The sequence below is a fragment of the Aspergillus brunneoviolaceus genome (assembly GCF_003184695.1).
Source record: "Aspergillus brunneoviolaceus CBS 621.78 unplaced genomic scaffold BO95scaffold_72, whole genome shotgun sequence".
NCBI classification, from domain to species: domain Eukaryota; kingdom Fungi; phylum Ascomycota; class Eurotiomycetes; order Eurotiales; family Aspergillaceae; genus Aspergillus; species Aspergillus brunneoviolaceus.
The window spans coordinates 138,777-160,807 of NW_020290802.1; the positions used below are offsets into that span (position 1 = coordinate 138,777).

The window sequence follows — 22,031 nt, forward strand, 5'->3', positions numbered from 1 at the left end:
CCCATACGTACTCCTCTGTCAACCTTATATTTGTAAAACAAAGTAATCACATGACCGTTGTCAATTTACACTCGAATCCAATCCGAGACAAGATGGTTACTTCATGCGCTTGTGGTGGATTAATCCACCCGGTCTCTAGAAATTATGGCACACATCCAGCAAACGGTGAGACAAGAGAAGTATGCACCCCCCCACAAAGGAAGAAAGAGGATTGCCTCGAGGCAAGAAGCGGATAAGGTAAGTAGGTGGATAGGCAAAATAGGTAAGAGGTTAAGCATCCGACACAGAAGGTAAAAACAACCCAACACGAAAAAAAAAAGCTCCAGTTTCCCCAATTCTAAAACCTATTGGTTTCGCGCAAGTTTAACACTCACAAAGCAAATAAAAACAGTTTTCAGGTCACCAGTCAGTCAAGAAGAGAAGAAGATATAGCAAGCCATGGATGATGGTCTTTTGAAGTTTGTTTTGAGATTTGTCTCCCGCTCCGTAGCCCTTGTTTATACAATTAGAGAAAAGGGGAGGTGGGGAGATGGAGATACTCGAGACCCAGAAAGATAAGGAAATTGTGAAGATTAATTTGAGTTGAAGAAGATGTCGCATAGCTTGTCCCTAGCTCTCCTCCTTCGGTTCCTTGACATCCACATCCATCGGCGTCGAGGAGGGTTCCACTGATGCGTCACCAGCCTCGTTCTCATTCTCCTCTCCCTCAGCTGCGGCGTCGTCATCATCGTTATCCGCGGCAGCGGCGGCAGCGTTAGAGGCTCGACGGGTTCTCGAGCCGGATTCCGGATTCTGACTCGTGCCGCGCTCATCGGATTCTGGGTGCTGGCCGGCCCCAAGCCGAAACGTGGAGCTCAGATCGTCCTGGGACGGGGCGGGGGCCAGCCGGGGCAGGGTGCCGTTGTTATCGGTGTTGTTGTCGCCGTTGTCGGCAGCATTGTTACTGGCAGCTCCAGCGGCGGCGGTGCTGCCTTCATCGTCGGCGCCGACGCCGTCGGGGAGGTTGGATTTTCGGGATCGTTTGACGCGGAGAGGTCGTTCTTGGGGCTATTACAGAGCGGATTCAGTCAATTGTCTTGTTGGTGCACACACTGACCCAGCATCGAGTCTTCTTTGCACGGCAGCCCGTCAAAGTGAAGCCACCGCCCCAAAAGAGGAAAAAGAAAGAAGGATAAAACTCACAGTAGGAGGCTGCTCATCTGAACTCCCCTCCGTCTCATCATCCAGATACGCGCCGCCACCGCCGCCAGCGGCCCCATTCTTACCCTCCGACGATGCGGCCAGCCCATTCAACGCCGAGGCGTTGCTCATCAGCGCGACGGCGCGGGCCCGGAGTTCCGGGTTGGCGGCGGCCCCTGCCTGCGAGGACGCCTCCTCGGTCATGCCGGTGACCTTGGCCAGGCGCTCGAGCAAGATGCACGACTCCAGGCGCATCTTCTGGATGTACTGCCAGCCGCGCCGGTTGCGGACGCGCATCTGTTCGTTCTCTTCCTCGATCTCGTTGAGGCGCTTCTTCAGGGCAAGGCATTTGCGCTTGTAGGCGTTCTCGACGCTGGGGGGGTTGGTGGTGGCCGCTGAGGGCCGGATTGTGGTGGATGTCGTGTCTTCCATGGTGAAGTGACTGAAATAAGCGGCTGGGAGGTGATTTGGGAGGTGATGACGAGAGAGGTTGATTGCGGGTGGTTGTCGGGACGGAGATGCTTCTGTAGGCTGTACGGGACAGTGGATGTCGGAGACTGGATCGCTGAGAAATTTCGGTGATAGTGGAATTGGATAATAAAGTTGCTGGAGGCGGTGTCGCTTTAGTCGGAGGTAATAGTCAAGAAGATTGACAAAGTCTGGTCAAGGGGCTCCGGAAGCCGCTGAATGTGTTCCTGGCAATGCGAATCCGATGGCTTCGATCTCTCTGCCCTGATGGCGCGAAACAATTAACGTGTGTTGCTGAGGATGGTGGGCCAATGAAGTGAGAAGTGCTGATTTTTGCAGTACCACACAAAGCCGATCCGAGCGAGAGATTCCACGGAAAAGAAGATGGAATAGAGCTGGCAATGGACGAGGTCGAGAGCTGAGGACGAAGCGAAAGGAAGAGGAAGTTGAGATCGCCGCGGTAATTCTGCCGGCCGACAGTCCAAAGCGGTCAGCGTTGACTATCTACGGACTACTATTTCACCTGTACATTCATTCCTATCGCAGGACCACTCCTTTGTCAAACGAGATTCCATTATCCACCGAACTCCTAACTATGATGAAATTACATACAAACAAATCCACTCTATTCATCAGAATACATTACGACCAACACCATCAATGTCCACCAGTCGTCGGCAATCCACAGAACACCTTGAATGAATCATAACTGCATCCAGCGTCAGCCCTTGAGCTCCGAGACCAACAAAGGAGGATACTCACATCAACCACTGGAATCCAGTCAAAGTACCGAGCATGACAATTCTGACCGGCAAGCCATTCCACAAGCCGGAGAATCCGATGTTGCTATAGATGCGCGACACGGCCGTCATCGCGCCCTCACCAGCTACAGAGTTATACCACGTTAGCCCTGAGTATTCACGACCCACAGCAAAGGCCCATAATCTCAGAGATGGGGCAAACAAGAGCTTACCTTTCCGATCCGCATTTAGCTTACTGACCATCACATCCGCGGGATGACTGACGATCGCGCAGAAGATGCCCGCGATGTACCCGCCCAGGAAACTGACCCCGGTCTGCTGCAGCCCGGAGCACTGCTCCTTGGGCTTGCCGATCGTCTTGTAGAGCATACTGACGGTCTCCTCGAAGGTGGCGAACTTGGTCATCGTGTAGGGGATCTGTCGCGCCCACAGCGGATACAGGCCCTTGTACAGGCCAGCCATGCCCTCCTGGGCGGTGATTTTGCCCCAGCCCTCGCGCAGGCTGTGCGCGAACGGCGGCAGGGTGGTCTGCATGCGCACCTTGATCGCCTCCATCGGGCACAGCATCATGTCCGCGAAGAACTCGGCCGAGGCGCTGGCGCCCAGGTAGACGACGGTGCGGTTGGTGTTGGGGAAGAGCCGGTCGCCGTACAGGTACTTGAAGTACTCGTAGAAGCCGTACTTGCCGGCACCCTGCAGCGAGTAGCCCAGGAAGGTCGGCGTCCAGCCGAAGAAGACCCCGCGCACGCCTTCCTTGGCCATGATCGAGCGCCATGCCGAGAGGTTGGAGGTGTAGATCTTCGGGTCGACCTGGCGGCGACATTTGACCAGGTCGAGCGGAGTCACGGCGGTGTGGGTTGGGCCTGTAGTAGTAATTGTGTCAAGATGTGTTCTCAAGAATGCCCTTGGAGAGGCGACTCGGATACGGTTTACTCACCACAAGCTACAGAGCAGACGAACAAGTTAGCTTCCTTGCGAGGATCAAGCCGAGGATGGGGGAAACCTACCGATAATGCCACCCAGCGTACAGCTAGCGAAATACTTGGCCGAATTGGGCTCAATCTTCCCAAAGGGAAGTTTGCGGTCTTGCGTAGCCATTGACATGATTGTATGCGGTTTATGAGGAAGGTAGGTGAGTGAGTGATCGAGGTGAGCAACGTGAGTGAGTGATAAACGTTCGTTTTATCTACAAAAGCACCAAACCAACTCCAGAGAGGGGGAGGGGAAAGAGAAACAAGCAGCAATCGAGACAGGGTATCAAGTCTGGAGAACGATTTTCTCATTGAAAGGAGGACTAGCTGACTTATAAGCTCATGCAGGCCAGAACCGGCTCCTAAAGATAGATACCTGGACTGTGGAGGGTAACATGTCGTCAGTGCAGCCAGCAGTGAAGTCAGTCGAATCAGGCACTGACTGCATTGACTGACTGCTGTAACCAAATCGGCTAAACCGGCATGGCGACGGCTTATCCTGTGCGCTGGAACCATCCGAGCAGCCGAGTGATAGTTTAGTTGTTAGTCCCTGAATTGGCATCGAATTGACTTGCCAGATTTTCATAGCCCATTCTTCTTCGGCTCTTCGTTGGTTGTTCACCCAATGTCTGCGTGGTTGCGGGATCTATGGTCATGACGTCAGTCGCTACAGTTGAGATAACAGAGTTATCCGTGGCTTGCCGGAAGGGGAACATTCCCCTCGTCTACTACGTACATACAGTATCTATCCACTCAGGGTCTGAGAAGTTGTATGCTCAAGATATAATTTGATGTAATCATTGATACACCTTGATCTGAGAGGAGAGTTAATACATCACAAGCTATTTGTACATCCAGCAGCCACTCTGGCAGAAGAAGTATACAAAATTTCATCCCTAAAACTCTAGTAAATCCAATTGGAAGGATTGACCATCAGTCCTTCACAAATACTCCAGAGCAAGACGCGGCCCACTACTCGGCGCAAAAGATCCAAACATCAAAGGCATCATGCCTTGAACCCCCTCACCAGCAAGTACAAGGGCCAACTTGATCCCGACCTCGGAACCCTTTTCCGCCAGCGCCCGCCGGATCTGCTGGGCCTGGGCTGGCGTCGCATGTCCGCACGTCAAGATATACCACAGAGGCCACATCATATGGTAGACATTGAAGGCCCGAATCTGCGATGCCCCCTGCGAAGCCAATGGGTTGCCCAGCTGATCGATCGCCCCGAACGAGAACGGGATCGCACGGCACGTATCGCCAATTAAGCTTCGGATCAACCGTGATCCCTCGGCTTCCTGTCGGACGGCTTCTCGCTGGATGCCGCTCGAAGGCACAAGCGAGGTCAACGTCTGGACGAATTCGAGGATCGTTACCTGTAGCAATATGCGAAGGGCATGATAGTAGGACCAGATCGACGCCGAGAATTGCCCTTGGTAGGTCAAGACATCCTCGCCGGTATGCGACCGGCAAGCGTGAGGGAGCCAGCTGGTCGGCAGGCTTCGACTCCACTCTGCTAATTCGGAGTCCAGGGCCCTATAAATCTGTATCCTGGAGGCAAGAGTGGTGATGACTCCAGGATCGGTGGTGTCTGAAGTCAAGGGATTCTCGAGGGACATTGGATCAAGCTCGTTCACCACCATTATCAGCCGTTGTAAAGGATCGGCAGGATCAAGACGCATGACGAGATCATGAGTACTGAAGCGTGGCTTCTGCCGCAAAAGTAAAGCTTCAATGCGCTGCAAATCGTACAGTGGTCAGCATGGCCCCTGGAGGCTGAAAACCACTGATTGGAAGGGTAGATGCACGGGGTGTATGTAAGCCTACCGTGTGAACATATGCAAACTTAAACATATCTAGCCCCTGCTCGTTGAGTAGACTCTCGCCCCTCAGCTTCATAAGGGCTTCAAAGCCCACAGTGTGGGAGCTCGCAAGCCCATTCCGCTCGCCTGAGATATCTTCAAAGAGTGCGAGAATGACCACGGCTGCAAAGGTATCGTCCTTGACCCGTTCGATCGGCGAGTCCAACGCCTGACGCAGTCTTTGCGCCGCCAGAGCAACCCGGTGTCTCGCTTGTGTGACCAGCGAGGGCGCCTTGACCTGATTACCCAAGGTGAGCAAGGCTGCAGCGTCAACCGCGAGACGCAGACACGAAGACGCTGGCTCCACGGCGCCTAGCCCTCGATGACAGCCCGCATACAACCTCGGGATAAATCCCAGGTGACTGCCACCTTCAGGCTTGTCACAAGCAGTATATTGGTCAAAGAACAAGCATACTGCCCGTTCCTTCCATGGCGACTCAGGGTTCTGATATATGGACAGAGAAGACATGCGTTGGGTACCATCGGGAACTCTCTCTCGAACGCCATGGGCGGGACAAGGCTTGTTGCCCTTCCTACTTCCTTTGACCTGGCCCGTCTCGATCTTGAAGATCGTGTCTGGTCGGTACCCCGGGCATGATTCTCCGTAGACAGCGCAGTTGCGGCATCCAGGATGCGCCTCGTCACACTAGGAGCTGCTTAGCTACAATCGCATCCAACCAGGTAATGATTAAGACTAGCCACCAGATAGCTTATACCACCAATACGAGTGGACATCGGGTGGATTTGCTGGCTGTCGTCCTACCTTTATCTTCCGTTTGCGACACAGGTAGCAACCTGTACTAGGTTTGCCCCCGTATACCATAATCGACTAGTTTTGAGGGGCCGGGCCCATGTGAAAAGCAGGGTACAACTGGCAGGCTTCATACGTCGATGGTGCATGGAAGTGGAAGGATTGAGGATCGTCCAGCCATGCAGCCCGCAGTTTCGGCCAGATTCAGAGCCTATACTTGTTGCGCAGACAAAAGAGGTGTGACTAGCGCCAATGATGAAGATGTTGTGGAAGGGCCGCAGCCTTCTGCTCAAAGGATCCCTGCCTCTAACTAGTAGAGTGAGTCAGGTGACCACATCAACTTTGACAAATGGATCAAGTACTCCGTACTGTACTCTCTCAACTGAGACAAGACCAAGACATTACACTTAGGATGGATCCACAACACTGGCACATAGGATTAAATCTTCTGTAGATCTGAATACATCTTCCCAAGAGAGGTATCGTCTAACCCTCGTATGATACTAACACACAAAGCACATATAGAAAGCATGGGACACCCCTGGGGTTATTCCTCTCTGATACTCCAGCAGCACAAGAAAAACCCCAACTGCCACTTATTTAACTCCACACCACGTTTCCAGCGGGCTTGAAGAAGAGAAAAGTCACAATTCAAACAAAATGTCCTACCCAACACCCAAAATGCATATATGGAAGAAGAACCAGGCACAATCGGCCCTGTTCCGAAACCAGTCATGTTGCCTACATTCCACTGGAGCCAATCAAGGGACAGAGGTGACGGCGCTTGAGATCATTGAAAGTTGGAGAATAAGGCGTCCTCATAATATCGATTGTACGGCTCATCTTGCCATCAAGACAAGGGAGCATCCACCATTGAATGATCGTTATCACTGCTTATGGGCAGCGTGGGATGGGGGTCAGAAAAGCGTTCTCGGTGTCGATTTTCAACTGGGCTCATGAAAGGCCCTGGCGTGCTGGCAGTGCTTTCGATTGCGGCTTCGTCCCCGCTATCTTCGGGCGGCGCCGAGAAATTCCATACCTAGGAATGCCATTAGATTCTGTTCTTACCAGTTCGGAGTAACAAAAGGGGCGCTTACCTCCATGACCGTCCGCCCTGACCTATTCGCCATTATGACTGCTTTCTCCGCCTCAAATGCTACTCTCCAGACAGCCTCGGCCGGGGTAGATAGTTCCCGCAGTAGTTGACCAGTCTCCAAGCTCCAGATCTTGACACGTCCGTCACTGCCACCGCTAACGATACGAGAGCTGTCAAACTGCAGGCTTGTCACACTGTTGTCATGCGCTGCCAGCCGATGAATGGGTGTATTCGTAACCAGCGACCATATCCGGATTGCGCCGTCGGAGCCTCCAGTAACCAGCGTATCGCCACGCATCTGTAATTGTCCAACCAGAGACGTGTGGCCCTGCAAGATGCCATTACATTGTCCGGTTTCGGGGTCCCACATGCGTACGGTAGTATCCAGACTACCTGTTGCGATGCGCTTGCCATCAAAGGCGACCGCATATATCTGGCTAAAATGACCTGACAAAGTCCTCAGGCACCGTCCCTCAGATATGCTCCAGATTCGTGCCGTGGTATCGTAGCTGCCGGAAACGACAAGATCGCCATGTATGGCTAGGCAACGAACACTTGCCTGGTGTCCGACCAAAACGTTCTTGCAAGTGCCTGTGGAGAGATCCCAGATCCGCAGGGTCGTGTCTCGTGAGCCGGAAATAGCCGTGTTCTTGTCAGACATTTTCAAACAGCGCACTGTGGACGTGTGGCCACGCAATAGGTATATTGCAGCCCTAACGCAGACAAACCATTAGTATTGAAATAATCCATGATCTGCTCGGAAATTGCTTTGTGGTCGGCTTACCCTGTGGCCATGTTCCACACCCGGACTTCTCGATCGCACCCACCACTTACAAGAATATCATCCCATGGGACCATAGCCCAGACGCCCATTACATGGCCTTGAAGGGTTTTCTGGTTGTCTCCATTGGTATCATACACATGAATCTTGGCATTGTCGAGCGCAACCACGATATATTTCGAAGTCAAGTGGAGGCTCGTAACCACTCCCTGATCAGGGCTCATATGTCTTTGCGTGCAGCGCCCGCCTTTATTCCAAGCCGATTCAACCATGTATCTCTGTTTGAAATGCGATCTGTATGATACGGGTCGGACCCGCCGTCTCCGGGACGAGTAGCTCGATGAGGAGAGCCAGTCTCCAGATAAGGAACGTGGGAGTCCCGGAAAGCCGTCCCGAGAATGGAGGCTGGACACCGTGGACGTGCTCTGCAACGCGCTCAGCGAATGAGTGGGAGATACAGCATGGAGAGGCTGGCCGTCAGCAGGGTCCACAATGTCTCGATCGTCATCTGAAGGTCGTTGGTAGGCATATGAATGCTTCTCGCACAGGTTCATCCAGGTGATGTCATCGTTTAATAGTTCGCGCCATCTTTTCGAAACTTGTGATGCTCTTGCTAGCGTCTTCGGATCATCGATAAACGAGAGAACCTAATGAAATTGAGTTACACGGGTCAGCAGGGTCACAGCGGCTAAACAAGAGCTCGGGAAGATGGCCACATACCCGCAAACATAGTTCGTTCGGGAAAACCTGGAAGGGGTCTTTCCTTAATCGGGGAACAACGAAACTCCAGACAAAGCTGAGCTGCTGAGGATCACATAGACCGAGAAGTCCTTCGAGGAATTTTTGCTTCTTGGCGTTGGTTAAAGAGGCGAAGTGCATCTGAGTATTCAACAAAACATCTTCATCCTCTTCTACGGTCGTCGGCCAAGTCGGTGATCTTTGGTGAGGGGTCGGACTCGGAGCTGGAGTAGGGGGGGATTCAGGCGCCGCAGGTAGAAGGTTTGCTGGGATCGGAGGGCCAGGCTTGGTTGAGGAAAGCGATCTCGAATGTGTACTAGAGATGGAAGGAACTGCATTCTTGGCTATGCAAGACCGATTATGCGCCGTTGCCATCTCGTCAGAAACACTGTGCGGACTTATGATTCCGTCATCTGCTAAATCTTGAGTGCTCATGGCGTGCCGCGCTCGATAGCGGCTATATCATCAAGTGATTTGCGCGGGCCACCAAGCTTGATTGTCGCACGTCGATTGTAACAAGCCCAGACTAACCTCCTGAGACTTCAACACATTCGCGGTAAGATAGCGTTGATTGGTGTCGAGTGAGAAGAACGAGAGACAATGTTGGAGAGTTGGGAGATGGAGATGAGTGTATAAGGAGACGGGGTGGGAGGGAGGAGCGAGGGAGGAGCGAAGGAGGGAGCGAGCGTAAAGGGCAAAAGAGAGAAAGATAAGACGGGGGAGGTGGGTGCTCTCCGGCGGTAGTGATTGTGAGGAGAGGAGGGAGGGCTGACGATACGGAGTCAACGGGGAATAGGGGGGGTGGCAGGACCAGCAGATATCAAAGTAGTGACGGGCGAGAATGTTTTATATGATAGAGAATGGCAGGGCAATGGGATGGATAAAAATAACCGAAAGAAAATAGAACCAGAAAAGAAAAAGTTTAAAATGAAGACTGGAGATCCGATATCCCGCGCAGAGACAGCGGCAACAGTCGCAGGCGAACGTTGAATGGAAAGTGGAACAGAGAGAGCTTGGAGACTGGAGAGGGGGAGAAAGACAGAGAGAGAGAGAGAGACAAGATTATTACGCTTGACCTTTTCCCGCCGACGACGCCATCCAGAAAGAAACTGGGTCTGCAAGTCAGAAACGGGGGTGGTGGGGACGTGTGGACGAGACTAGACCAGACTAGACACAGACAGAGACCGATAGACTCGACAGAGAGATAGAGAGTCCCAGGCTGGGAGACAAGTCAAGACAAGACAAGAGACAAGAGAAGACGATAGGAAAGAGAGGGGGGAGGAAGAGGGAGCGGGGGGTGGGGGTGAGGGTTCAGTGGATGAAAGACTGTAGCACTGTACAGTACGTAGGTAGTCTAGCGGAGGAGGAGGAAGATGGAATGAAGCAGGACAGGACAGACAAAACAGGAGCGGACCTACAGGACCTACAGGAGCAGCAACGCTAAAAGCAGAGTCAGTCTACTGTAGGCACTAAGCACTAACTTACGGGCTGGCAGGACTGGGGCTGGGGCTGGCTGGAATCATGCGATGTCGTAAGACGGTAAGAGAGACTTCGAAAGAGGGTCAGGTGCAGTCCCTGAAAGGTTTAGTGTGGTTCAGGGAGGGCCCGAAGCCGCCAAGCCACTCATTGAACTCATTGAATTCGACATACAATCCATGAGACAAGTACCGGTAAGATACTGCAGTGCTGTACCTACATGCATGCACATAACTGTTTTCCCTCCTCCCTCCCTCCCACTCTCTATCCCTCTCTTCATCCCTCTCCTCCAGGCTCCTCCTCCCTTCTTCCTTGAACAGTACTCGGAATCCCGCTCCCTGCCTTCTTCTCCTCTTCTCTACCCTCCTCTCGTATCCCCCTGCTTGTTCAAAATCTTCTACTCCTCCTTTCCACTCGTCGCTCCTACATGCGCCTGACCTGTAGGATGTGGACCCCTGCTTTTCTCCACCCTCCTTCCATGCATGCGACACATCAGCGACCAGAAGATTAGTTATGCGATCACAAGCTCCCACACTGGCAATTTTCAAAGGAAAATAAATAGACAAATAAATAAAACATAAATAAAACCCCGCCACCAATGAGAGACGACCTCCGATGGCCTCTGAGGTCGTGCGTGCCCTATGCACCATCTGTCGTCAGAGGCAAATGAGAACAAGATGAAGAAGCTTCTCCAGGTACTGCACATAAGTCCTACAATCTCCGAAACAAGGCCAACTCCTTCCAGAGTCAACGCGGAGAGATAACTAAGCTTACCCCTGTCCGATTACAAATCTGCCCTCCTCACGTCCCCTCCCCCCCCGCGCGCAGAGAATGCGACCTAGGAGCGCTAGTTGTCGGAATAAAGGGCGCCTGACCAGAGATATGGTTCTTCCGAGTCCCTGGATGGGAGTCGGCAGGATCTGTCCGACAACCGTGGAATCGGGGCAAATCCAAGACGATTTCAAGCTTGCCGTCGTTATGCGGGGAAAGGAGTGATCGTGGTTCCCGTTTTCCGGGGACCCCCTCCTTTTCCCCTCCATAGTTCCTGGGTCAATCTGTATACGTAATCATGACTGGTACTACCAGCTCATACATATGCAGGATTAATAACTTGAACTTGTCACAAAAAAATGTATACAAAGTGAAGTCTCCCCAATGCATGGTAAAAATAGGAAGCAGAAAATCGCAGCACCGTTTCTATCCCAAGATTTATATCACAAGCAGATTATAGCGTCAAACAAGCGTATTAATCCTAGTCACGATGTGGTCTATAATACAAGACAGTCCCCCTGAGAGCAACGGGAGGGGAAGTGTTGTTTCCGCAGCGACGTCCTTTGATGATTATGCACTCGTGGATCGATAAAGTCGAACAAGGGTAGAATCCAAAATAAGATTAGTCAACAAGGCGCAGAATGAACCGCCTCGTAACGACCTTTGAGACTAGTGAGCATGGCCTAATTGCAGGAATAATGGCAAGATCATGCCAACGACAGAAGCAATAAGATCTCTCATAGACTTATCGTGCTTCGCTGGGAGATCCCGAGGATCACCATACCCATTTGCGGGAGATTCACGGGAGGTGTTGGGACTATTTTCTTGCATCGTATGCATGGCGACATATCTGCAGAACAGTTAAATTTTTGATCTTGAGCGGGGCGCGTCTAAGGGAGAGCTCACAAGAAGGTACCGGCAGAGAACAGCAGCAGTACACCTGTCCTCCAACGCGTACTCATTTCGTCGCCGCTAGAGCCCGAACCCATGACTTGCACAAATAAGAAAGTCATCAAAGCTCCCAAGGGGGCTGCCAAACTAAAAACCAACAAATGAGCTCTGGCGGTGCGACTAGAGAGCCCCTGCTTGAGCAGCACAGAAGTGAGACCGAAGGAAGCCGGGGCCTTATGTACCATGATCGCAAGGAATATGATGAAGCTGAGTCCGGAGTCGGAACTAGAGGCACCCAGGGCGATTCCATCAGCGGCAGCATGGATGACGAGTCCGGTAGTCGTGGCGAAGCTGTGACTACTTTTGGGGACATTTCCAGCATCCAGGAGACCTCCTTCCCGCGACGGGGATGAATTCCGTCGCAACCCCGATCCCAGGTTGTCCAGTGATATGTGGTAGGGGGTTCTCTCCTGTTTGCTCGGCGACGCTAAAACAGGGAGCTTGTCAATAAGGTACATCAGTATGAAGCCACTGATGAGCGCGATTCCAATCCATGCGTGAGGCGAGCTCTCTTCCTCATGAGTTTTGTGTTCGGTGTCGCCTGATGTCTCTTCTTTCCGTTCATGTATCTGGTTTTGTTCATCGCGGGTGACACGTAGCGTAGGTGTAGTCGGCACGCTGTCAAAGTCCGGCGGGGGCACCTCCGCTGCATCTCCAAAACTCAAAATATCTCTCGGCTCGTAGATTTTGACTGCCGGCAATTTATGGATTGGCCAATTGACGGCTGTCGATGTCGACCGGGTGCTGATACCATTGCGGACGGCAGGCGAGCTCGCGCTATACAGGGTCTCCACCCCTTCTGGGATAATGACGATCAAGGATGTTCCAACCAATACTCCCATACCAATGGAGGATATTAGCCTCAGCTGGGAAGGGGAGAGTGTAAATGCAAGTGGTAATGAGCCCACAACAAAAGATCTGCCGGAGTCGAAGAGAAGCGGTTAGCGAGGGAGTTGTTTGTGACAGTGGACGATGCCTTCATTGAACGATGGATCCTCACGTAATTGCCATCACAATGCTCAGGGCGAGCAGAGTGAAAAGTCCCTCCATTGTTTCTTCGCCGGTCTAGAAGGTTTCAATCATGATGCCAATTGCGAAAATAATGTACTCGGCACGCCCCTGATCCTACGTCGGTGGCGCTGCGATGTGCGTAGACGCCCGACAACAAATTGTGCAGAACGTGAGGGGACAATGAGGATAATGAGGGAAGAAGAGGACAAGGTCCGAAAGAGCGGAGGGCTTTAGAAGTGTCTATCCAAGGCGGTCGGAGTAGACGAGAACTGAAAACGTGGCGGTGGACAGCTCTGGGTTAGGCCTAGTCTAAGTCTTAAGTCGACGGAGTTGATTATTGCGATCCGCTGCCGCAGTGGGCAAGTGGACAAAAGTTCAACAATAGAAACCTACGGGCTAGGAACAACGCCCGGGCCCAGTCAAGCGACACGGGAAGACCCACCGCTCAGGGATGGAATGACGGAATTGGAGACACCCATTTTACATGCAGTGAGTGCACTAATTATTTGTACTCCGTATAGGCATTCGGATCATAGATACAATCCTTTCCCAATCCTCATAAAGTCGCGCGTTCAGTGAGCTTTATTTCTGCCTTGCATACGCGATTGACTTGGGAGAACCAATCATTCCACTCGGGCCCTGCTTTGCCTCAAGCATCAATTTGGTTCATCTCATATCTCCCGCATGATTTCACCGAGTGTGCTTAGAAGAAGGCTCCAATGCCACCTTCTCCATCTCTTTGTTGGTAGTTCTCGAAGATATTGTTCCCAGCCCATCTCAGGGTAGACCAAGACTGGCCACCAAGATTGTATCGAGATCCTCCGCATCGACGACAGATTCTTGCCCCTCTCAGTAACACAAATACCAACCGCTTGTCCCAAAAGTCCGGCGTTTCTTTTCGAGTAACCACTGGCCGATGTCTTGAACCAGGTACAGAGAAACACGCACGCGCGAACTCAACAAGCTTGGGCAGAGTCTTGAGGGTAAGAATTGTTCTTAGCAACGGCATAATATGGGCTAGATTGACGGGGTGAGCCACCAACAAACGAGTTCCATCTCACATCTTGAGTCATTAAGCGGACGCGGCGATACCCAACATACTGGTTTTCAAGTGGGCAAAAGCTGGAGCCCAGAGGCTCTGTTCAACTCGAGACCCTGCAGTAATATCCTGCGCAATAGGGGCTGATATGCGCACACTCTTCAACATTGACTGGAGTTGCAAACATCTTTCGCAAATGAGCGACTCTACCACATATGTCGCAGCCCTGTCATCAGCGGTAAGGTGGTCAGCCGCGAGTGGGTGCTAACTCAAATATCTAGAAGGTGTCTCCGTCATACAATTTCAGAAACGAGCATTATGTCAAGCGTGTTGCTGATTGTATTATTACGAGAAAGATGCAGAGCTGCCGTAGATATACCAATAGTTCCAAGGCCTAGCAATGCGATTTGCTGAGGATTGTGAAGCGAAGACACTATCTTCCATAATCCTTGGATCAATCTTTCGTTATATTCTCATGGCTCATGTATTCTGTCAGTAGTCAGACCAACCATGAGGATGCAGACTGCTGATGAAGCAGCTTTCAGATGGTTTTCGCCAGCGCGATGGCATACATTGTAGTGCAAAAGTAGGAGCCGAGGTTATGCATGGTCAAGATGTAGAACATGGTGCTCATATGATAGGAAGGTACAGATTGCAACGAGGACATCAATCCCAGCACGTTGCACCACTTGATACACGAAGGTTTTCTTCACCTGTACAGCTGCCCCATAATCATAGTAATGGCAAAAGTAATCCTCATTCACTTCTTCAGCACAGCAGCCGAGCTCACTCTGGCCCTCGACGCGCTAAACCAGAAACGGTTATACCCAGCTCCGCCGCGCAACGCGATCGATTCGGGCAACACGCGCCGCCTTCGAAATGCAATTAATGAGAGAACGAGAGAGCCTACCGTAGCCTTCTTCCACCCATCTTCTTGAGCTCATCGCTTCCTCAAACCTTTCCTCAACTACAAGTCTGGCATCATGGCGAGCGACGGCGACTGTAATGAAGGCCCCTTCTCCCCTCTCCCTCTGCCACCCACTCTACTGACCACAAAAAACCCGCTTCTACAGGGACTTGCGACGCCAATGACGCCCTCCACCTGTCTTTAGTCCAACCTTCCGAAGATGCGAGACTCAAGTCTCTCTCCGACTTCCAACCTCAATTCACATACCCTTTCTTCGGCGATGAAGAGCAGATCTTCGGCTACAAGGGCCTGATTATCCGCTTGCGATTCGCCGCCCACGACCTCCGCCCGCATATTCACATATCCTACGACGAGAAGTTCAAGCCCGTGGGGGACATCGCCGCCGTCGATTTACTGAAGACTCTGAAGCCATGGATTCCTGAAGGTAAAGTGACATGCCATATCTCTGCCCCCTCCGGCATCTGCCGGATTCGTGGGCGTCATAGCTCTTTTGTTCTAACTTCAACTGTGTGGTTTCCCAGAGGCTTTCGTTGTACTCCCGGATTATGAGAAGGCTATCGTGGAGGACAAGGACGCCAAGGATTTTGTACCTCCAGGCAAACTAGTTCACAGCTACGTCACCCGACAGAGAACATATGAGGTCTGGGCAGGGTCTTTAGCCGATCCGGAGGTGCGACGACTGTTGGATCGCGCGCAAGTCTTTGTTTCACTCTTCATCGAAGCTGGAACGCCCATTGTCACGGATGATCCCGAATGGACGCTGGAAAGATGGACGGTCTACTTTGTGTACGTTTTGATTACCATCTTCATAACTGGTCCCCAGCATTCGCTTCTCATGCTAACAACGCTTTCAGCTATGAGAAGGTCAAGCCGCCAGTGCCCACTGCTTCACAGTATTCCATTGTCGGATATGCGACAACGTATCGTTGGTGGTATTACCAGAGAGACAAGACACAAAAGCCCGCCGTCCAAGATAGCCCTTTCCCTCCGGCTGAGGCGATCAGACCCGCTCAGCTTCCGTCGCGTTTGCGAATCGCTCAATTCCTCATACTTCCTCCTCACCAAGGCTCGGGCCACGGTATTCATCTGTATACGACTATCCACAGTGCCTGCATTAGCGACCCAACGATTTCCGAATTGACCGTTGAGGACCCGAATGAAGCCTTTGATGCCCTTCGCGATACCGCCGACTACCACATCCTTCGCCCAGAATTCCAGAAGCACAAGCTGAACATCAATCCAGACCCATATGGAGTACCGGCGAAGAAGCCCCGCCCTCGGCGCGTGCCCACATCCGCCCTGATTCCGACCAAGCTGCTCTCAGAGATCCGCTCCTCGTTCAAAATCGACTCCACTCAATTCGCTCATATTTCGGAAATGTATCTCTTGGGTCAGATCCCTCTTAAGAAGCGACTAGCTGGCGGAAGCAACATGGCCCGACTTCTGATCAAGAAGCACAATGCGGATGACCCCGATGATCGGCGGTACTACTGGTGGCGCATGCTCACCAAACAGCGTCTCTACAAACGCTCTCGGGACCTCTTGATCCAACTGGATCTGAGCGACCGCATTGAAAAGCTGGAGGAGACGGTCACCAATGTTGAGGAAGGTTATGAAGCGCTACTCAAAGCATTCAACGCTCGCGAAGAGGAGCTGAAAGCCAGAGAAGAAGAGCTGGGTGACGACGTCTTGGATGAGTCGGGTGAAGGCTCCAGGGTACAGCGCAATAAGCGAAAACTCACGGTGGAAGATGACGAGGACGACGAGGAGGAGGAGGACTCGCCTGTCAAGCGACCGAAGGCGTAGACAGCGTAGCGTTCGCGCACGACTGGTCCTTGATCGGTGAACCCGTGACCAGGTCAATGTACTAATAAGCTTTATGATCTCTCCGGAACCATTTCTGCAATGAGCCATGGCCGAATATATGATCTCTCATTCCGTACTACTGTAGGTGCATCATGTGCAGATCATGATCTGTAGCTAGGTGGAGGGGCCGAATCTAGCGTGTCCCCTGATTTCACCGTCTTAGAGGACCCAGGCCCATGGCTCACTCGACTACTCGTCGCAGTAAACGTGATGGTCGATAATCCGACAGTCGACGTAGCGAGCGTCTCCGAGGACATGCGGCGCTTACCATGCAGGCTTGGTATCTGATCACCATCTGGTCGGATCAGATCCTGCTGCGTTGCGCTCTGGATGTTCTCCGCCCCGATCAATTTCCCGACGCATGCAAGTGTCTGTCTTAAGTTCTGCAGTTCATCTTGCATGGCTCCGGGCAGAGAAGCCGCGTCCGAGCCCACCTGCATTCGACCGGGCTCTTCCGGCGGCATGTCTATGACGAAGAGTTCATTCTCGGGTTCCGGAGCTGGCGAATCAGCAGTAGGCTTCCTCTCCCACCAGCGATGCCATCGGAGCCGTCGTGCGGCAGCCTTGTAGGCCCGGCGAGCTTTCCTCTCTTCGCGCTGCGCTGCTCGGTCGACCCGGCGGCGTTGACAGTACATCGTGTTCAGACAGATCCGGTAGACCACGGCGCATACGGCAAGTAGGCAGGCGAGCACGACGAGCTTCGTGATGGACACCTGCTGCTTGTACTCGGAGATCTTCCTGAGCAAGCCGCAGCTCCGGTCGGAGTCTTCGGCCAGACATAGCGACCGAGTCATCTTGGTCGCGGCTGCATTGTCTACTACATGGGACATTTAGAATCCTGTCATGAGTGGTTGCTGGTACGGTGTGAAACTACTGACTGAGACGCGTTGGGAAGGAGTGGTCGATGCTATTGTGAGCAATAGGAGCCCCCTCGACTGTATAGTCGGTGATGAGGGAAAACATCATGAATGCTGACCATCGGGATACGGAGCCCAGAGTGGAGATGCGACGCCTGTCACTCATGATGTATATAGTTGAGTCCGAGAAAAACACTTTGGTTATATCTTCAATATATGAGGCTGTGTGAGAAATAATAAGCTATCCCATTGGTTATCTCAGGGAGCATAAGCATTGCAGTTGAGGAGAAAAGCGCATCCTTCGAATTGATTGTATTTGGGGGGAACAACAGACTAAAGACGACCGGACACAGACAATGGAACTAAGCCAGGGTCACTGGACTCTTAAGGAGATATGAGGGCTGGCCGGCCAATCGCGGGGCCATGTTTTTCCGGATTGGCCCGGGGCTGCGATCACCGCCACAGCATGGAAGCTCATGCGGAGCCTCTTCCAGCCCGCGCTCATTACCACATCTTAACTGTAATTCTTGCTTCAATATTCACATTGCGATCTTTGATTCCCACCATTTTCACACTCAAATCTAATCTGCCGGTCTCAGACATTTACAGACCATCGATTGAGCGCTTGCGCAAACGCGTACCACTCCACTTATCAAGTCAATATCCTACCTTGCTGAACAGTCTCCAGAGATGGTAAACCACTCCAGCCGCAATTGATCCTTTCTGTACTTTTGAACCCTGCTGACTCCGTGAATAGTTGCCTCTAGGTCTCCTGACGGCCGCGCAGGGCCACCCCATGCTCGTCGAACTCAAGAACGGCGAGACGCTCAATGGACATCTCGCCAACTGCGACAACTGGATGAACCTCATACTCAAGGAAGTTGTCCAGACGAGTCCCGAGGGAGACAAGTTCTTCCGCCTACCGGAAGTCTACGTCAGAGGAAACAACGTGAGTGCACCCACGGAAGGAGCCAAGCAGTGGCTCGGTTCCCCCGAGTCTTCAACATCTGACCGTTTCCCCCTCTTTCTCATAGATTAAATACCTACGCATCCCCGAAGAGATTGTGGAAATGGTGAAGGAACAACAGCAGAACCAGCCGCAGAACCGGAACCGTGGCCCACGCGAAGGTGGTCGGGGCGACAGAGGCCGTGGTGGTGGTCGGGGTCGTGGCCGCGGTCGGGGTCGGGGCGGCAACTAGAGATCTGATCCTAATTCCTTTTGTTTTTTTCACGAAAAGAATGAGAAGAGAGACATGAAAGATACCCCGGGGATTGAAAGTTGTTGTTAAAGCAGGTAGCTATCGCTAGGAGGAAGTCCGTTTGGCGGTTGACAGTCGAGCATGGCCTTGGCGTATCTGGTTGTATTTGTCAAATGGGAATTGCGCCGTCTGGGCGCTTCTGCTTCTTATTCAATTCTTTTCTGGTTCTGAGATTCAGGTTGTCTCAAAGTAATACATACCGAGTAGCAAAAAGTGAAGGCTTTGCTTCGTCCTGGTCTATCGCCATCCTTTATCATCATCCCCCATAATAATGCCCGATTAGCATTGGGATCACGTGCACTCCCGTAATTTGTTTCTCGATCTCGAGATGTCGACTGCGAACGCCTCTCCAAGCGCTCGCAATGCCACGAACGAATCTTGTTCTGGACGGACTGTGGTTTTGCCTGTGTCCATCGTTCAATTTCAATACCCTCCATAGGGCCAGAACTGCTCTACAAGGAGCCCGGCGGTTTTCTAGCCGAAATAATTCATCATTCGGTCCCCAAACGAATACACCAATTCGACAATACCTCAACAAACAACATCCCGACTCAAATGCCCCGAAGAAACATTTAGGCGATGGGCAAACACCTCGCTCAATCCCCGACCAAGCAACCTCTCAGCAGCATGGGGATGGTCATGACCAACAAGGAAGCGCAAGACGCTCAATAGACCTAACAACGACATATGCCGCCGATGACGCCCCAGAAACTCTCGCGGGGATAATGACGCAGAGCTTGGAAACCAGGCTGCAGGAGCTCACATCCCAAAACCCCCGGATCCAAAGTGCCACGCAGATACTGCGTATTCTCGTCCGTGACCGCCAGATACCCCCGCAGACGCGGCACTACAGAGCTCTCGTCCTCGCCCATTCCGATGCGATGCGCGGGTCAACAGATACGGTCCGCAGTTTACTAGCGGAGATGGAGGATAATGGGATACCGGCGGACTCGGGTACGCTGCACGCTGCTCTCCAGGTATGTACCGGCCAAATCCCCCACAAATCCAAGCAGGCCCCGTCTTGAATTCTGCGCTGACAGTCTTTGGTTTTGCGCTTAGGTATCTGCTGTCCACCCCGACTACATGCTGCGCCAAGACATAATACGCACACTTCGAGAACGATGGCTCCCGCTGAGTCCAATGGGGTGGCACTACGTGGTGGCTGGGCTGCTTCGAGAACACCAATTCGAATTGGCTCTGGATCATATCGATCAGATGAAGCGGAAGGGGGTGGGAATCGAGAGCTGGCTGTTCAACATGCTCGTCTACTATCTCTGTGAATACCAAGAGTTCGACGAGGTGCTCCGGTTGATGCGCTCTCGGACGGATCAACACCTCGACATGACACCCGAGCTGTGCCTGTATGTCTTGGATGTGGCCAGCGAGGCTTCTCACTACGAGACTACCTGGTTTATCTGGAGGGGCATGGTGGAGCTGCAGTACCTGCAGCCTCCGCACGAGATTTGCAGCAAGGTCTTGGCGGCTGCGGCGCGCACTGGAGACGTCGCCCTCGGGACATCTGTGATCCGCTTCCTTGTCGAGTCAGACATCCCCGTCACTCTTTCGGACTACGAAAGTATGGTGGAAGCCTATGTGGTGTCTGGGGACCTCTACGCCGGGTTTGAGGTTCTCTGCAAGATGCACAAAGCCGGCATCGCGCTGGAACGAAGCTCCACGCGGGCCGTGCTCGATTACATGATCCGAAAAGACACGGTCCCCCATGACGCGTGGGCCATGCTCAAGAAACTCAAAGCCGCGAATTTCGAGGTGCCCCTCGGCTGCGCCGCGGCGATCTTGGAGTTGTGCGAGCATGAGGCCCTCCACGATCCGTTCGCAGTCGAAGACGGTGTCGCGCTGTACAACGAACTGTACGATCTCTGCTCGGAGAAGGCCGACGTTTCCGTCTTCAACATGCTCATCAGCATGTGCCGCCGTGCAAGGGACAGTGACGCCGGCATGTTCGTGGTGCACGAGATGGCAGCGCTGGGCGTCGTCCCCGATGGGACCACCTTCGAGCACCTGACGATGATGTGTCTGGACGCGGACAATTTTGAGTCCGGGTATATGTACTTCCAGGACCTGCTGAACCGGGGATTCAATCCGAGCGCGGAGACCCGCGCCGCCATTCGGGAAGTCTGCTCTCACTCCCGGGATCCGTACGCGGTCCAGTTGAGACGCCATCCCCGGATCCAGGATGGCTCTGTCCAGTGCCTGGTGGATGAGCTAAACGCTGCCCATGAGTTTGGTGGTGGTGAGCGACAGCTGAGCCAAGAGCCCGCCGACGACGTGCCCTGGCGGGACTCCCCCAGATATCCCACCCTGACGTGGCGACCCTCCTTTGTCCGAGTGACCTGGTCGAAGAAGTCGAAGGAACTGTGGAAAAATGCGCGGCGGCAAGCGTCGAAGGAGGCGCGCAAGAGGAAGAGGAGGCAGCTGGCCATCCAGCGCGCACAGGAAGAGGAAGGCTGGATGGACTACGAGCCGGGCGGTCTTATTCCCGAGGACCAGCTGATACGCAGCAAAGGAGAGGATCCAAAGTTGGATTGAGTCTGGTCAACTGCAACCCGACACAAGAGATGATCTTGACAATCACACCATGTACAGTACATGTAAATATACATGCTATAAATGCACGAAAATGGAGCAGAGAGGGAGGGGGGCTAAAACCCTGGCCCCCTTGGACCATGACATCAGTCATTTCCGATTTCCGAGGAATTGAACCACCATGAAGCCTGTTGTATAATGACTGTCACAACTTAGTCTTCCAGATGACGGCCAAAAGAGGCTTGCTGGAGTAGTTCACGCGAGTAAGTAAGTACCGGCAAGAGAACGTTATTCGGGAAATGAACTTAAGACTCCCGAGTTCACTCCTGTGGTCGTGGTCTGCACCGCGCTGACGGTGTTCGCGTCTATGATAATCGCGTTTTTGCCCTAAGAAGCCAAGGATGGTCCCGGTGTATTATACCTACACTAAGCAACTTGCTGCCGCTTGCGCTTGTGCTATGGTGCGTGAATTACAGCAAGATATTCATCAGTACCCTTTGATGAAAAGGGGGAAGTAAGAGCACAATCGAATTCATGGATGGTCGGGCTTGGAGGCTTTGGTTTACTACTTGCTCATTGAGATAGAAGGTAATAACATTCCATTGCTCTATTATTTACTCCCGTTCTTGGGTCATGCTCATAAGAAGTTCATTATTCCTTGACGCCATCCCAAGCATCTCAAGGAGGATGGTGGTATCTTATCCACGATATGGTACCTGAGA

The 22,031-nt window shown here is 52.6% G+C and overlaps 10 protein-coding genes across 10 annotated transcripts; 4 read left to right on the plus strand and 6 right to left on the minus strand.

Moving 5' to 3' along the window:
* Positions 1 to 128: 128 nt before the first annotated feature.
* BO95DRAFT_446529 (uncharacterized protein) lies at positions 129 to 2,061 on the minus strand. Its single transcript, XM_025587407.1, has 2 exons — positions 1,183 to 2,061; positions 129 to 1,047 (listed from the first exon to the last, which is right to left on the minus strand). The coding sequence occupies exons 1-2, from the start codon at positions 1,609 to 1,611 to the stop codon at positions 610 to 612; spliced, it is 867 nt and encodes a 288-aa protein (XP_025438440.1). The 5' UTR covers positions 1,612 to 2,061; the 3' UTR covers positions 129 to 609.
* A 155-nt stretch (positions 2,062 to 2,216) lies between these two features.
* On the minus strand, positions 2,217 to 3,558 carry BO95DRAFT_446530 (putative mitochondrial phosphate transporter Pic2; the record flags this gene model as incomplete). Its single annotated transcript, XM_025587408.1, has 3 exons — positions 3,416 to 3,558; positions 3,367 to 3,371; positions 2,217 to 3,272 (listed from the first exon to the last, which is right to left on the minus strand). Coding segments are annotated over exons 1-3 (964 nt in total), but the record flags the coding sequence as incomplete, so codon positions are not given.
* A 762-nt stretch (positions 3,559 to 4,320) lies between these two features.
* Positions 4,321 to 9,042, minus strand: BO95DRAFT_467397 (uncharacterized protein; the record flags this gene model as incomplete). The annotated part of the gene is made up of 6 exons (XM_025589286.1): positions 4,321 to 5,118; positions 5,207 to 5,887; positions 6,864 to 7,031; positions 7,090 to 7,801; positions 7,873 to 8,516; positions 8,590 to 9,042. The coding sequence occupies 6 exons, from the start codon at positions 9,040 to 9,042 to the stop codon at positions 4,321 to 4,323; spliced, it is 3,456 nt and encodes a 1,151-aa protein (XP_025438442.1).
* A 1,242-nt stretch (positions 9,043 to 10,284) lies between these two features.
* BO95DRAFT_446533 (uncharacterized protein) lies at positions 10,285 to 10,690 on the plus strand. The gene has a single exon (XM_025587409.1). The coding sequence runs from the start codon at positions 10,308 to 10,310 to the stop codon at positions 10,518 to 10,520; it is 213 nt and encodes a 70-aa protein (XP_025438443.1). The 5' UTR covers positions 10,285 to 10,307; the 3' UTR covers positions 10,521 to 10,690.
* A 611-nt stretch (positions 10,691 to 11,301) lies between these two features.
* On the minus strand, positions 11,302 to 12,950 carry BO95DRAFT_254872 (Mn(2+) transporter ATX2). The gene is made up of 3 exons (XM_025581468.1): positions 12,806 to 12,950; positions 11,761 to 12,723; positions 11,302 to 11,704 (listed from the first exon to the last, which is right to left on the minus strand). Exons 1-3 carry the CDS (start codon positions 12,853 to 12,855, stop codon positions 11,524 to 11,526), a joined length of 1,194 nt encoding a protein of 397 aa, XP_025438444.1. The 5' UTR covers positions 12,856 to 12,950; the 3' UTR covers positions 11,302 to 11,523.
* A 370-nt stretch (positions 12,951 to 13,320) lies between these two features.
* BO95DRAFT_446535 (uncharacterized protein) lies at positions 13,321 to 13,834 on the minus strand. Its single transcript, XM_025587410.1, has one exon. It carries the CDS (start codon positions 13,823 to 13,825, stop codon positions 13,520 to 13,522), a length of 306 nt encoding a protein of 101 aa, XP_025438445.1. The 5' UTR covers positions 13,826 to 13,834; the 3' UTR covers positions 13,321 to 13,519.
* Positions 13,835 to 14,752: 918 nt separating this feature from the next.
* On the plus strand, positions 14,753 to 16,702 carry hat1 (histone acetyltransferase catalytic subunit HAT1). Its single transcript, XM_025589918.1, has 4 exons — positions 14,753 to 14,857; positions 14,929 to 15,207; positions 15,305 to 15,569; positions 15,638 to 16,702. Exons 1-4 carry the CDS (start codon positions 14,839 to 14,841, stop codon positions 16,587 to 16,589), a joined length of 1,515 nt encoding a protein of 504 aa, XP_025438446.1. The 5' UTR covers positions 14,753 to 14,838; the 3' UTR covers positions 16,590 to 16,702.
* BO95DRAFT_254919 (uncharacterized protein) lies at positions 16,644 to 17,845 on the minus strand. Its single transcript, XM_025581469.1, has 2 exons — positions 17,528 to 17,845; positions 16,644 to 17,466 (listed from the first exon to the last, which is right to left on the minus strand). Exons 1-2 carry the CDS (start codon positions 17,670 to 17,672, stop codon positions 16,751 to 16,753), a joined length of 861 nt encoding a protein of 286 aa, XP_025438447.1. The 5' UTR covers positions 17,673 to 17,845; the 3' UTR covers positions 16,644 to 16,750.
* A 161-nt stretch (positions 17,846 to 18,006) lies between these two features.
* BO95DRAFT_446537 (U6 snRNA-associated Sm-like protein LSm4) lies at positions 18,007 to 18,883 on the plus strand. Its single transcript, XM_025587411.1, has 3 exons — positions 18,007 to 18,199; positions 18,264 to 18,455; positions 18,541 to 18,883. The coding sequence occupies exons 1-3, from the start codon at positions 18,197 to 18,199 to the stop codon at positions 18,703 to 18,705; spliced, it is 360 nt and encodes a 119-aa protein (XP_025438448.1). The 5' UTR covers positions 18,007 to 18,196; the 3' UTR covers positions 18,706 to 18,883.
* Positions 18,884 to 19,127: 244 nt separating this feature from the next.
* BO95DRAFT_517597 (pentatricopeptide repeat protein) lies at positions 19,128 to 21,410 on the plus strand (the record flags this gene model as incomplete). Its single annotated transcript, XM_025591909.1, has 2 exons — positions 19,128 to 19,742; positions 19,825 to 21,410. 2 exons carry the CDS (start codon positions 19,128 to 19,130, stop codon positions 21,310 to 21,312), a joined length of 2,103 nt encoding a protein of 700 aa, XP_025438449.1. The 3' UTR covers positions 21,313 to 21,410.
* Between the last annotated feature and the right edge of the window lie 621 nt (positions 21,411 to 22,031).

Coding starts and splice junctions, on each gene's coding strand:
- BO95DRAFT_446529 (XM_025587407.1), bottom strand. CDS start 1,611: ATGGAAGACACGACATCCACCACAATCCGGCCCTCAGCGGCCACCACC. Junction 1,048..1,182: donor CAGATGAGCAGCCTCCTACT/GTGAGTTTTATC, acceptor GCTCTGTAATAG/CCCCAAGAACGACCTCTCCG.
- BO95DRAFT_446533 (XM_025587409.1), top strand. CDS start 10,308: ATGCACATAACTGTTTTCCCTCCTCCCTCCCTCCCACTCTCTATCCCT.
- BO95DRAFT_254872 (XM_025581468.1), bottom strand. CDS start 12,855: ATGGAGGGACTTTTCACTCTGCTCGCCCTGAGCATTGTGATGGCAATT. Junction 12,724..12,805: donor AGCATTGTGATGGCAATTAC/GTGAGGATCCAT, acceptor CGACTCCGGCAG/ATCTTTTGTTGTGGGCTCAT. Junction 11,705..11,760: donor TTCTCTGCCGGTACCTTCTT/GTGAGCTCTCCC, acceptor ACTGTTCTGCAG/ATATGTCGCCATGCATACGA.
- BO95DRAFT_446535 (XM_025587410.1), bottom strand. CDS start 13,825: ATGCCGTTGCTAAGAACAATTCTTACCCTCAAGACTCTGCCCAAGCTT.
- hat1 (XM_025589918.1), top strand. Junction 15,208..15,304: donor GAAGCCATGGATTCCTGAAG/GTAAAGTGACAT, acceptor GTGGTTTCCCAG/AGGCTTTCGTTGTACTCCCG. Junction 15,570..15,637: donor AGATGGACGGTCTACTTTGT/GTACGTTTTGAT, acceptor CAACGCTTTCAG/CTATGAGAAGGTCAAGCCGC.
- BO95DRAFT_254919 (XM_025581469.1), bottom strand. CDS start 17,672: ATGAGTGACAGGCGTCGCATCTCCACTCTGGGCTCCGTATCCCGATGG. Junction 17,467..17,527: donor CTCCTTCCCAACGCGTCTCA/GTCAGTAGTTTC, acceptor TGTCCCATGTAG/TAGACAATGCAGCCGCGACC.
- BO95DRAFT_446537 (XM_025587411.1), top strand. Junction 18,456..18,540: donor TCTACGTCAGAGGAAACAAC/GTGAGTGCACCC, acceptor TCTTTCTCATAG/ATTAAATACCTACGCATCCC.